Source organism: Oncorhynchus gorbuscha, linkage group LG07, assembly GCF_021184085.1.
Source record: "Oncorhynchus gorbuscha isolate QuinsamMale2020 ecotype Even-year linkage group LG07, OgorEven_v1.0, whole genome shotgun sequence".
NCBI lineage: Eukaryota > Metazoa > Chordata > Actinopteri > Salmoniformes > Salmonidae > Oncorhynchus > Oncorhynchus gorbuscha.
In genome coordinates this window covers 77476521-77491715 of record NC_060179.1, presented here as the reverse complement: position 1 = coordinate 77491715, position 15195 = coordinate 77476521, and the positions used below count along the sequence as shown (strand labels likewise).

At 42.4% G+C, this 15195-nt stretch overlaps 1 protein-coding gene across 1 annotated transcript in view; it reads left to right on the top strand.

Annotated features, from left to right (window-relative positions):
- Positions 1–15195, top strand: part of LOC124040400 (caskin-2-like) — a 110514-nt gene that overhangs the window by 7828 nt on the left and 87491 nt on the right. Inside the window, 1 exon segment of the mRNA XM_046357559.1 lies at positions 3727–4257. Coding sequence (XP_046213515.1) covers positions 4164–4257 — 94 coding nt within the window. The 5' untranslated portion in view covers positions 3727–4163.

Genomic DNA, 15195 nt, shown 5'->3' with positions numbered 1-15195 from the left:
ATGTCCATTGCTTGTGTTTCTTGGCCCAAGCAAGTCTCTTCTTATTGGTGTCCTTTAGTAGTGGTTTCTTTGCTGCAATTTGACCATGAAGGCCTGATTCATGCAGTCTCCTCTGAACAGTTGTTGTTGAGATGAGAGCCAGTTTCATCATAGCGCTTGATGGTTTTTGCGACTGCACTTGAAGAAACTTTCAAAGTTCTTGAAATGTTCCGTATTGACTGACCTTCATGTCTTAAAGTAATGATGAATTTGCTTATTTGAGCTGTTCTTGCCAAAATATGGACTTGGTCTTTTACCAAACAGGACTATCTTCTGTATACCACCCCTACCTTGTCGCTCAAAGGCATTAAGAAGGAATGAAATTCCACTAATTATTTAACAAGTCACACCTGTTAATTGAAATGCATTCCAGGTGACTACCTCATGAAGCTGGTTGAGAGAATGCCAATAGTGTGCAAAGCTGTCAAGGCAAAGTGTGGCTACTTTGAAACAAAAACATTTTGTTTTTGGTTACTACATGATTCCATATGTGTTATTTCATAGTTTTGATGTCTTCACTACTATTCTACAATGTAGAAAATAGTAAAAAATAAAACAAAAACCCTGGAATGAGTAGGTGTGTCCAAATGTATGATTGGAACTATATAATTTTAAAAATTATACTTTTTTATATATATAATTTAAAAAATGTTTTTTACCTTTCTCCTGGGTATCCTGGAAGGACATTGACCTCATCCCGTCAGTTGAGGATGCCTGGTCATTCTTTAAAAGTAACTTCCTCACCATTTTAGATAAGCATGCTCCGTTCAAAAAATGCAGAACTAAGAACAGATACAGCCCTTGGTTCACTCCAGACCTGACTGCCCTCGACCAGCACAAAAACATCCTGTGGCGGACTGCAATAGCATCGAATAGTCCCCGTGATATGCAACTGTTCAGGGAAGTCAGGAACCAATACACGCAGTCAGTCAGGAAAGCTAAGGCCAGCTTCTTCAGGCAGAAGATTGTATCCTGTAGCTCCAACTCCAAAAAGTTCTGGGACACTGTGAAGTCCATGGAGAACAAGAGCACCTCCTCCCAGCTGCCCACTGCACTGGGGCTAGGTAACACGGTCACCACCGATAAATCCATGATTATCGAAAACTTCAACAAGCATTTCTCAACGGCTGGCCATGCCTTCCGCCTGGCTACTCCAACCTCAGCCAACAGCTCCGCCCCCCCCCGCAGCTCCTCGCCCAAGCCTCTCCAGGTTCTCCTTTACCCAAATCCAGATAGCAGATGTTCTGAAAGAGCTGCAAAACCTGGACCCGTACAAATCAGCTGGGCTTGACAATCTGGACCCTCTATTTCTGAAACTATCTGCCGCCATTGTCGCAACCCCTATTACCAGCCTGTTCAACCTCTCTTTCATATCGTCTGAGATCCCCAAGGATTGGAAAGCTGCCGCAGTCTTCCCCCTTTTCAAAGGGGGAGACACCCTGGACCCAAACTGTTACAGACCTATATCCATCCTGCCCTGCCTATCTAAGGTCTTCGAAAGCCAAGTCACAAACACAAACAGGTCACTGACCATCTCGAATCCCACCGTACCTTCTCCGCTGTGCAATCTGGTTTCCGAGCCGGTCACGGGTGCACCTCAGCCACAGTCAAGGTACTAAACGATATCATAACCGCCATCGATAAAAGACAGTACTGTGCAGCCGTCTTCATCGACCTTGCCAAGGCTTTCGACTCTGTCAATCACCATATTCTTATTGGCAGACTCAGTAGCCTCAGTTTTTCGGATGACTGCCTTGCCTGGTTCACCAATTACTTTGCAGACAGAGTTCAGTGTGTCAAATCGGAGGGCATGCTGTCCGGTCCTCTGGCAGTCTCTATGGGGGTGCCACAGGGTTCAATTCTCGGGCCGACTCTTTTCTCTGTATATATCAATGATGTTGCTCTTGCTGCGGGCGATTCCCTGATCCACCTCTACGCAGACGACACCATTCTATATACTTTTGGCCCGTCATTGGACACTGTGCTATCTAACCTCCAAACGAGCTTCAATGCCATACAGCCCTCCTTCCGTGGCCTCCAACTGCTCTTAAAACGCGAGTAAAACCAAATGCATGTTTCAACCGATCGCTGCCTGCACCCGCATGCCCGACTAGCATCACCACCCTGGATGGTTCCGACCTTGAATATGTGGACATCTATAAGTACCTAGGTGTCTGGCTAGACTGCAAACTCTCCTTCCAGACTCATATCAAACATCTCCAATCTAAAATCAAATCAAGAGTCGGCTTTCTATTCCGCAACAAAGCCTCCTTCACTCACGCCGCCAAGCTTACCCTAGTAAAACTGACTATCCTACCGATCCTCGACTTCGGCGATGTCATCTACAAAATGGCTTCCAACACTCTACTCAGCAAACTGGATACAGTCTATCACAGTGCCATCCGTTTTGTCACTAAAGCACCTTATACCACTCACCACTGCGACTTGTATGCTCTAGTCGGCTGGCCCTCGCTACATATTCGTCGCCAGACCCACTGGCTCCAGGTCATCTACAAGTCCATGCTAGGTAAAGCTCCGCCTTATCTCAGTTCACTGGTCACGATGGCAACACCCATCCGTAGCACGCGCTCCAGCAGGTGTATCTCACTGATCATCCCTAAAACCAACACCTCATTTGGCCGCCTTTCTTTCCAATACTCTGCTGCCTGTGACTGGAACGAACTGCAAAAATCGCTGAAGCTGGAGACTTTTATCTCCCTCACCAACTTCAAACATCAGCTATCTGAGCAGCTAACCGATCGCTGCAGCTGTACATAGTCTATTGGTATATAGCCCACCCATTTTCACCTACCTCATCCCCATACTGTTTTTATTTATTTACTTTTCTGCTCTTTTGCACACCAATATCTCTACCTGTACATGACCATATGATCATTTATCACTCCAGTGTTAATCTGCAAAATTGTAATTATTCGCCTACCTCCTCATGCCTTTTGCACACATTGTATATAGACTCCCCCCTTTTTTTCTACTGTGTTATCGACTTGTTAATTGTTTACTACATGTGTAACTCTGTGTTGTCTGCTCACACTGCTATGCTTTATCTTGGCCAGGTCGCAGTTGCAAATGAGAACTTGTTCTCAAAATGTTGTATCCCCTTAGTGCTGCTGCATGGCTTTGTCCTCTGTGATGTAGCATTTAGGGAATGGGATTAAGATGCAGTCACTTCTGCTTTCTACTGTGCGTTCCTAATGTCACCCTATTCCCTATGTTACGTACTACCTTAGTAGAATTGGCCATTGGAGTTCCGGACAGCTCCTAGGGAAGAAAAAAAAACAGTTGAGGGGAAAGTGGAGGAGTAAAGGAGATGTATTCCGGCATGGAATGATCCTCAGGTAACCATGGTGAAAGGGCTTCCTGAGTGAAATAATGGTTTTAGAATGACACCATCCTTAATTAGGTTGTAGTAACAACTTGTAATAACACACTTATACCAATAGAATATTTAGAGGGGATTTCGTCCTTGATAAAGTCATTTTTGTTTATCATTTACATTGCTGTATACTTGGAGTGTACTAGTACTAACCTAGCAGTGCATTGGCTCCACACTGAGCTTTGCAAGTTGTTTCATTGAATGTGGTTTCAAGTGGTTTCATTGAATAGTAGTAAATTCCCAGCTCGTGATGGCATGTCTCTGTTTTCTAATGGCAGGTTCTACTGTTCCAGGTTGGCGGACACAGAGGAGAACCTGAAACACACCCAGCCCTGAGGACAAGTAGACTATGCGACACACCCTGCCCTGAGGACAACTCCAGAAATACTACATTTTAATTTAGACCAGGACAGACAACAACCAGGCCTCACACACAAACACACTCTGGAAACCAAACGACCTGGTGGTGCTGGTGCCTAGGCTCGCCCAGTTAATAACAATGGTCTGGTCCGTTCTAATCTGATTGACACAGACTGACTGTCTGGCTGGTTTGGGTGTTTTGTGATGCTCCTCTATACGTTCATCATCATTGTATCTGATTTTGAAGAGCTGAAGGACTCACCATAAACCTGACTGTGTGAAGTTGAGCCCTCGACTGCCAAGGACCGCTTAGACTACTGACCTCGTAAGGGCCGTGTGTGCTCACTGGTCGCTTGTGTGGTGGTCGATCATGGGTAAGGAGCAGGACCTCCTGGTGGCAGTGAAGAGTGGAGACATCCTCCTGGCCCACAAACTCCTGGCCAAGGTCACATACAACAAAACCAGTGAGTACCTCGACACACACACACACTTACCTGCTTCCCTGTTCAATTCCTGATGCTGCCTGTGTTTGTTTTCAGAGCATGTGTATCTGTTGGCTTGATGAATTGTACAGCAGAGGATAGTATGGGAGAGTGAAACAGAGATTGCCTGTCCCTTATTCGAGTGATACTATTCTCTGTATCAAAGGAAACTTTTTCAACATGACAGTATCAGGTTCAACCATTCACCACACCCACTGATCCATTTAACTGTCAGACAATTTGAAGTTAATTGGAGTCAAACCCCACAACAACATGACTTAGTCTCCAAAAACAAGACGCTGGTACTAGGGCTGTGATGGTCATGGAATTTGGTAAGATATTAATTGGCTGGCAATGTGACCGTTGTCACCCTAATAACCATTCGGGGGGGCATATCCTCTCCTCTCCTCTGCTCTGCCATAGAAATGAAATGAATAGAATGGGCATCCCCATTCAGGTCAACAATGTCATAATGGGTGGACTGGAGGCCATTGTGAGTGTACCCATAGGAGCAAAGCAGAAGGTAAAAATGCTCAAATATGCGCTATGATTTGTTCATTCAACTCAACTGGCATTACAAAAAGTTCATTCCATTGCACGAGCCACATCATTTGAATGAACATTCTACGTTACCATAGAAATGATTGCATCACAATACAAGGCAGCCATTGCTAGTGTACTATGAGGTTCCAATTTCATTCTGTTTCTATGTGTGCTGGTGCTGCATTGTGGGGGGTGTTGCCTAGGCAACTGAAGACTAGTTTGCTGTTTCAGCAAGTAGCAACAATGTTTCATCACATTGTTAAGAGTCCATGTTACCGCAGAAACAGACTCAAACCGCACAAATGCCCGGCTGTTTGTTCCACATAATTTTTTGTGTATTTTTTATTTTCATTACGGTGTTCATCCATAATCATTGGTTGCACGGTTATATAGTAGTTGTGCCAGCCTTAGCTGGTACAGTACAATACATGTCTCGAATGCCACCCTATTCCCTATATATTGCACTACTTTGGACCAGAGTCCCCTGGTCAAAAGTAGTGTACTGTATAGTTAATAGGATGGCATTTGCGATGCACCCTCAGTGTGGGTTTTGAGCTTCAGTGTTACTTATTTGTATAGATTCCTGTCAAACAGAGCACAAGATTAGCCTAGCGTATCATTGTTGCTAATGACAGTATTCTCCTTAAACCCTTCCCTCTCTCTGTGAAACTTCTTTGTTGCTGTTATCTGCCTGTGCTGTGCTTTCATCATGTCTGCTCTGCTCGGTGGCAGGCTCAGAGGAACAAGGGCCTGGCAGAGACGCATGGCATGGGGGGGGGGTTAGCGTTATCCCTACACATCATGACACGCTGCTAATGCCTTTCAACAGTCAAACACTTATGGGCTAAATGTTTCTAAGCTTGGGAAAATAAATTATAGGCCTAGCTGTTGCATTCATTTCTTCATTTGCTGTGTGATTTTATTTTGTTTCACCAACTTTCTGGATGTAACTCTACCCTGAATGGGAAAAATAGGCTTCTTTCTGGTGCTTTGCAATGCTTGCTTACGATCCCTTCCCAACGATGCAGAATATTAAATAATAATAGTAACACGAGGAATAAAATACAGATAATGGAGCTTTATACAGGGATCCAGATCCATGTACAAGGTATTTGAGGTCCTACATGAAGGCAGGGTGAACTGACTAGACATCAGGATAGATAATAATAAGGTATTTGAGGTCCTACATGAAGGCAGGGTGAACTGACTAGACATCAGGATAGATAATAATAAGGTATTTGAGGTAGATATGTACATGAAGGCAGGGTGAACTGACTAGACATCAGGATAGATAATAATAAGGTATTTGAGGTAGATATGTACATGAAGGCAGGGTGAACTGACTAGACATCAGGATAGATAATAATAAGGTATTTGAGGTCCTACATGAAGGCAGAGTGAACTGACTAGACATCAGGATAGATAATAAGGTATTTGAGGTAGATATGTACATGAAGTCAGGGTGAACTGACTAGACATCAGGATAGATAATAATAAGGTATTTGAGGTAGATATGTACATGAAGGCAGGGTGAAGTGACTAGACATCAGGATAGATAATAATAATAATAAGGTATTTGAGGTAGATATGTACATGAAGGCAGGGTGAACTGACTAGACATCAGGATATATAATAATAATAATAAGGTATTTGAGGTAGATATGTACATGAAAGCAGGGTGAACTGACTAGGCCTGGAGATGCTAACAGTGTTTGCTAATTTAGTTACTGTGAGACCGGCAGTCTTTTGCATGACAATAACCGGCTGACAAAATGTCATGACTGCCACAGCCCTAGGCACGCACACAACTGTCTCAAGGCTTAAAAATCCTTCTTTAACCACTCTCCTCCCCTCCATTGACACTGAATGAAGTGGATTTAAAAGATGACATCAATAAGGAATCATGGCTTTCACCTTGATTCACCTAGTTATTCTAGGTCATGGAAAGAGCAGGTGTTCCTAATGTTTTGTATAGTCTAGTGTGTGCGCAGTAGAGTCAGTGCAGATACCAATACCATTTAATTGACTATTTAGCAGACTGGCTATTTAGCACTTGTATGGCTTGGGGGTAGAAGCTGTCTCGGAGCCTGTTGGTCCAACAGCTGATGCTCTGGTACCATTTGCCAGATGGAACTACAGTGAACAGACTATGGATTGGGTGCCTGGAGTCTGGAAAAACCTTGGGCCTTCCTCTGACACTGCCTGATATAGAGGTCTTGGATGGTAGGGATGCTTGATACTGGTGTTGGAGTGGAGGGTGGCTACACTGTTGTGGGTGAACAGTGATTACAGGAGGGGACTAAGTACACACCCCTGAGGGGCCCCCGTGTTGAGGGTCAGCGTGGCGGAGGTGTTGTTGCCTACCCTTAACACCTGGGGGCGGCTCCTCAGGAAGTCAGCATCCATTTGCAGAGGGAGGGGTTCAGTCCCAGGGTCCTTTGCTTAGTGATGAGCTTCAGCACTATGGTGTTGAATGAACAGCATTCTTACGTAGGTGTTCCTTTGTCCAGGTGGAAATGGACAGTGTGGAGTGCAATAGAGATTGTGTCATTTGTTGGGGCGGTATGCTAATTGGAGTGGGACTGGGCTGATGGTGTTGTGAGCCATGACCAGACTTTCAAAGTATTTCATTGCTACAGATGTGAGTGCTACGGGGTGTTCTTTGGCAGAGGAACTATTGTTAGGTAGAGGTTGAAAATGTCAGTAAAAAAAACTTGCCAGCTGGTCAGCACATACTATGAGTAGGCGTCCCGGTAATCCGGCCTTGTCAATGTTAACCTGTCTACACTACGGGACAGAAATAACATTAGGGAGGTCAGAGACCTGGCAGTGTGGTGCCAGGACAACAATCTCTCCCTCAACGTCAGCAGTACAAAGTAGCTGATTGTGGACTACAGGAAAAGCACTCCCCCATTCACATTGACGAGGCTGTAGTGGAGAGGGTCCAGAGCTTCAAGGTCCTCTGTGTCCACATAACTAAAAGCCAATTTATGCTTGATCCGAAAAAAGTGGTTGGAGGCTTCGTATGCGGAGCATGTAGAGGCATCGCTGTGCACATCACAAATGTTGTGACAATGCGGAGGGCTCCGTATAGCTCCGCATTGACATGATTGGTTGATGGGAGGTCCTGTATAAACACAAAACTCACTTCCTTGACAACAGCTCTGCTCTGCTCCAAGAAGCGCAAAAAGTATGTTTGCTCTGACAACACCTCTTCCCCCTCAGGAAGTTGAAAAGATTTGGCATGGGCAGAACCTCAAAAAGTTCTACAGCTGCACCATTAAGAGCATATTGACTGGCTGCATCACCGCTTGGTATGGCAACTGCTTGACATCCAAACATAAGGCCCTACAGAGGGTAGTGTGTGCAGCCCAGTACATCACTGGGGCTGATTTCCCTGCCATCCAGGACCTCCATAACAGGCGGTGGCCGAGGAAGGCCCTAAAACATTGTCAAAGACTCCAGCCACCCAAGTCATGGACTGTTCTCTCTGCTACTGCACGGCAAGCTGTACCGGAGCGCCAGCTCTGGGACCAAGCGGCTCCTGAACAGCTTCTAACCTCAAGCCATAAGAACAGTTCAGCTTAAGACTACCTGTACTGTTTCACACACACACACACACACACACACACACACACACACACACACACACACACACACACACACACACACACACACACACACACACACACACACACACACACACACACACACACACACACACACACACACACACACACACACACACACATACATATTACATTGACACTCCAACACACACACACATGTGCTCACACACACACACACACACACACACACACACACACATGTGCTCACACACAAAACACACACATGCATATTGACGACACACACACACTTTAACAGTCTTCACATACGCTGCTGCTACTCTGTTTATCTATCCTGATTGCCTTGTCACTTTTATCCCTACCTACCTACAATAGTACATATTACCGTAGACTTTTAGTGTGTGTGTGCATTGTTAGATACTACCTTTGGAGCTAGGTACACAAGCATTTTGCTACACACATAATAACATAGGATAAATATGTGTATGCAACCGATTTGAATTACCTCAACCCCTATTGTTTTCCTTCTTACTTTTAAAACGCTGCTTGGTTGGGATATGGCTCCTAAGTAAGCATTTCACTGTAAAGTCCACACCTGTTGTATTCTGAGAAATGTGACAAATACTATTTTATATGACCTAGGAGGCTATCTGTTGTACAGTCTGTTCTAGAAGCTTAGTGATCCCTTCCCAATGGCATCAACATTGGTCGATACACACACATACAGTACCAGTCAGAAGTTTAGATACACCTACTCGTTTATTTTACATTTTTACTATTTTCTACATTGTAGAATAATACCAAAGACACCAAACTATGAAATAACACATATGGTAACCAAAAAATGTAGTAACCGAAAAAGTGTTAAACAAATCTAAATATATTTGAGTTTCTTCAAAGTAGCCACCCTTTGCCTTCATGACAGCTTTGCGCACCTTTTCCTGTCATCACCATTCACCCTAGTAGAGGGGTTGAGGATGTGGTCAATGTAAGGTTGTTCATCAGTGCAGAGGTGTTGTAAGACGGCTATCCCTGTCCTGATTAGTGGCTACTGAAGTTGAATTGTATGCCTATTGATTACTATGTAAAGGCTCTGTTTGTGAGCGCATGCGTTCGGGGTCTTGTCAGGACCAGCCTCAGTATCAGGGCCAACCTATAAGTTATATTGTTGCCATGGCACCCTACTAGCAGCTATTTTTAGTTTTTGAGAATATTTTAGTTTTAATTGCACATCTGGTGTTTTTTGAGCCACAGATTTGAAGATTGACAGGTAGGTTGCCAGCAGCATACCATCCTGCATACCACTGCTGGTTTGCTTCTGAAGCTAAGCAGGGTTGGTCCTGGTCAGTCCCTGGTAAGGGAGACCAGATGCTGCTGGAAGTGGTGTTGGAGGGCCAGTAGGAGGTACTCTTTCCTCTGGTCTAAAAAAAAAAAAATATCCCAATTCCCCAGGGCAGTGATTGGGGAACCTGCCCTGTGTAGGGTGCAGTGTTTCGGGTGGGATGTTAAATGGGTGTCCTGACTCTCTGAGGTCATTAAAGATCCCATGGCACTTATCGTAAGAGTAGGGGTGTTAACCCCGGTGTCCTGGCTAAATTCCCAATCTGGCCCTCGAACCATCACGGTCACCTAATAATCCCCAGTTTACAATTGGCTCATTCATCCCCCTCCTCTCCCCTATAACTATTCCCCAGGTCGTTGCTGCAAATGAGAACGTGTTCTCAGTCAACTTACCTGGTAAAATAACAGATAAATAAATAAAGGTTAACACTTTGTTTTGTCTTGGCTAGCTTTTGTTTTGAAAAATTCATCTGGACACAGTACCACATTTTGTTTTGTTGTTTCACCTGGCTCTTTTGAGAACATAATTTGAGGAGTGGCTTGAAGCGTGAGAGGAATGGGAGGTGGAGGAATACAGCAGTGCTGAGGCTTGTAGTGAGGACGACTGGCTACTATTCTGAACTTTCTGTGGTGATCTTTCTGGCGCCCAGAGCTGCTGAGATATCGCCTAAGAGGGTGTGACACAGAGTGGAAGAGGAGAAGTCCAGAGGCTGTAAGACTCAGGCTGGTTCCCAGACTTGCCCTCCTACAAGATCATTAGCAGACTCCATCGCCACCATGATCCTCTACATCTTCGGAGGATGCAGCTTTTTTCGTGTTTTTTCGTGTTTTTTTTTTACTCTTGAGCTTTGAGATTCTATGAAAAGCGCTGTAGAATTGTCATCATTACTTTAGCCAGGCAGATGGAGAGAGACCACCAGAGCACTGAATGGACTCAGGGCTGGAGGAGGGGTCAGAGGTATTGGGGTTAGAGGAGGATCAAGGAGAGGGTCATAGGGTCAGAATGGTGAACAGGAAAGACGTAGGGCTCTGACGGGGATGTGACATCATATAATTTTGGACGACAGTAATTGACCAGCCAAATGACCGTGGTCTTTGTAATAGCTGTTCCTCACTGCATGTGCTGCCATAGAAATATAATGAGTAGAACAGGCGTCCCCATTCAAGTCTTTAAAAGTCTTTATTAACCGTAACATGCAAAACGAACATAACAACCAGGGGATTCCACAAGGAAATGTTTTTAAAAATCTAACTAATTCACATTATATCAATTCAAATACAGACATATAGCAAATACATTTTGTTTTGTATACGTTCTAAAGACTAAATAGTTTTCCAAATCAGATTTTTTTTTAAACATTAAGGGGCTTAATCTTCATAAAATTCAGATTTGTGTATGAAAAATGTTCCTAATAAAATAAAGAGATTTATGACATACTCACGTTCAATTGTGGAATCGGTGTAGTAAAATAATATGCCGAAATTTCAATGGTTTCAATGCAATTTGAGGCCAAGATATAGTTTTACATCAGTACAGAACACTTCAATATATAAACAATGACAGAATAAGTGTTCAATAGATTCAGTTTCTAGTTCACAAAAACTGCATTCCCTGGTAACATCAGGTATATATTTAGAAATCAAGCTATTACACGGATAGAATCTATGGATAATCTTAAAGATCTCCTTTACTTTATTGGTCACCATAAATATGTGTGTGGAGTGAGCCAAGCATGGTGCCAGTTTACATCAAACGATGAAGCCCAACAAAATATTGCAGAGGGAATAGACTTCCTGTTGAAAATATCCAATAATGAACAATTGTTGAATTTCGTATCTAGTAGACCAATGCCATTCACCTGGATATCGCTTACAGTCGGAGATGTTCCAAAATATGCATTATTCTAAAGTAAAGTTTGTATCCCACTCGGTATAGCTTTAATAACCATGTCATATTCCTTGCTTGAAACCTCAGTAGTATCTTTCCATAAAGTCTCTCCGTGTAAATAGATTCACACTAATATGTACTAATTGGCTGACAAGGACAATGTTTTTCGAGAACTGTTTATGGTTAAATAACATCTTGTTTCTATGTAATATTGACCCATTGTTCCATATAAAACATTTACGAGGTGAAAAGTTGTGTTTATACTACAAATCCCAGCACATTAATGCCGCCAGTTTCACAGGAAGTTTACCCACAATATATGGACATTGTAGTAAAAAATTAAGCCCTTCGAACTTCTGAAAAACAAAATGAGGTATAATATTCCAGAAAGGATGAGGATTTTTTATGTACCTTTTAATCCAGTTGACCTTTGATATCTGATTGAAGAGAGTGAAATCTAAGACATTTAGACCGCCATCACAAACCCTGTTGGTGATAACATCTCTTTTTATCTTATGTGGCTTGTTTTTCCATATGAAGTTGTACAAAAGCCTATCTAAGGTACAGCAAGTGGATTTGGGAATGTCAATAGATAGGATGCACGAGATAGCCCCTCAGCTTTGGATAAAAGCACCCTTCCTTGAGGACTTAAAATTCCTCATGGTTAAGGACAGATGCAGTTACAGGGTTCAAATTAAGATCATTCACAGCCTTAAGATTTTTGGTGATCTTTACACCGAGGTAGGTTACAGTATATTTTTCACAATATGCTGGATTGACAGCTCCTTTCAAAACAAACATCTCACATTTGGAAATATTTAATGCCAAACCTGAGATTTTGGAGAAGTGCTTCCCGATATCTAGCTTGTGACACGTTTTTCAAAGAAAGTGAGGTGTCATCCACCAGTTGGGATATCTTGAACTCTCTGGCCTGGAATGTAATGCCTGAGATACTAACAACAACAAAAAAGGTGAAATTGGACAACCTTGTCGTATTCCTTTGTAAATGTTAAACCTTGAGGATGTTCCATGACAGAGTTTGATACAGCTATTGCCACCATTATACAGAGTTCTAATAGCGTCAACAAAAAAAACGATAACATTTCAAATGCTTAAGACAATAAAAGATAAAATTGTGACTTACTGTATCAAATGCTTTGTGAAAATCCAAAAATAGGATAACAGGGAAGTATTCCAATAGATCACAATACTCAACCAAGTCTAACACCAGCCTCAGATTATTAGATATATGGCGTGCTTTCATAAACCCTGATTGACATTCATCAATCAGATCATTCAAGCAAGACTTTAACCTTTTTGCAAAGATTAAGGCTATCATTTTGTAGTCGTTGTTTAAGAGTGCGATTGGACGCCAATTATCAATATTCAAGAGATCCTTGTGTGATTTAGCTATAAGAGTAATAACCCCTTGCTTCAGAGAGGCAGGTAGTTCTCTCTTCTTTGTAGCCTCCTTAAAGGTTAATCAATCACAACCTGGAGATTTTGTTATTTTTTTAACTGAGCAACCCCGTACTGGATGTCCATAATGGATAAATCTTGACAACAAGACCAATTTTTTAATTCTTCACTAACCAAATTAACATTCTCTATAGAATCAAGGAGATCCTTAGTCACTCAAATTGTTATCTAAGGAGTAAAAATTCTCATAAAACTTAGTGGTAAAGTCTGACATCAACTCTCTATCCTCAGTGGTAACCCCATTAATCTTCAATTTCTGAAGTGTGTGGAGTTCCCCTCCTCTTTTCCAAATTAAAAAAGTATCTACTGTTCTTTCTGCCTTTTTCAAGCCATTGTTTTCTGGATCTTATGAAAGCTCCTCTCGCCTTTTCCTCATACAATGTATCTAGTTGATTCTGTAAATCATTCAATTTAGCTTTCTCATTAAGATCAAGATACTCGATCTCTGTGATATTCGCAGTTGTCTTAGAGTTCAGCTACCTCACATCTCCTTCTTAAAGCAAGCTGATTTCCATAAGGAATACAGGCTGAGCGGATTTTAAATTTCAGCATTAGATGTAGCTAAACTCCAGTAAACAGAAATTAGATTCTTAATCATATTTTTTAAATCATAATGCAATAACAATGAGTTATTTAATTTCCAATAACCACCAGAGTATTTCTTACCATCATTACGGCACATTTTTACAGTCAACCATATGACTCTATGATCCGTCAGGACTGCAGGCAGTTTTTACTTCTACAGTGTTGGGCTCAAGACTAGAGGTTATCACCCACAAATCAATTCTTGATTGTAAAGAACGATCTCTATTACTCCATGTGTATTGTTTCTCTCCAGGGTTTTTAACTCTCCATATGTCAATTAAGTCCAGGCTTTGGCAGAAATTCACCAACTTGTTCAAACCAATGTTAGGCCTAAGGGGCAATCTAGTCTCATTAGAATAAACCATATTAAAATCTCCACCAAATATGATCTGACTGGATGGATATTTTCTAAGAAGACTTTTAAGAATTTCTTCAATTTCCTCTAGAAGTACGTTATTTGGAGGACGAGAACAGTATCCTTATACATTACACAACACAAATAATCTGTCCATGTGGTTGATGCTACTAGGCAATGTCCATTGGTGTCCATTTGAGTAAACCAATATGTCCCTTTGAAATTGTGTGCTAAAATTGCAACCCCAGCTGAATGATTAGTCCCGTGGCCAAAAAAATGACATTGCCCCACTGATTTTTCTAATAATTATAGTCCTCTTTGCATGAATGTGTTTCTTGAACGAATACAAGATCTGCGTTGCAGAACCTCACAAAAACAAAAAAAACGCTTTTCTCTTCAACAGGTTTCGTATCCCCTTGGCATTGATTGACATAAACTTCAAGTCCATATCTATAGAATAGAAAGAAAAATCCTATGCAATCTCAACTCTACCCTCTCTATAAAAAGTTGATTCCTATATGTATTAACATAAGTCTTAACTTGTAAACAGTAACACCATAATTCAAAACTAGAACGCTCAGTTTGCAGTGGGGAAGGAGCTACCTTGTAAACCTACCGACAGAACAAATCACCCCGGTCTTATTTATTTTCCGTGGTGAAAAAGGCTCTGATTCCCCTGTAGTAGTATCCACCTGTAGTAGTATCCACCTGTAGTAGTATCCACCTGTAGTAGTATCCACCTGTAGTAGTATCCACCTGTAGTAGTATCCACTTGTAGTAGTATCCACATGTAGTAGTATCCACCTGTAGTAGTATCCACCCTTTCCTTGATTTCGGGCCTGTTGTACAAGAGACCACAATTTTGCCTTTGCTGCCTTGTCCACCGACTCTAAATAATTTCAGAGTGGCGCTTTCCTTTGCTTTCTTCCAAACTCTCTCGCTGTGCGAAAAGCAAACTGGATGATAATCGAGCGGCTGACAATGGCATCTTGTTTCTTCCCAATACGATGAGCGACAGTCATATCCATCGGGGAAGTCCGGTGCTACAGGGGTTACAGATGTCTCTTACCAAGCACTTCACATTCTCATCCCGGTCCTCGGGGACACAGTAAAGCCGTAGCCCCACCTTCTCCGGTATCGCT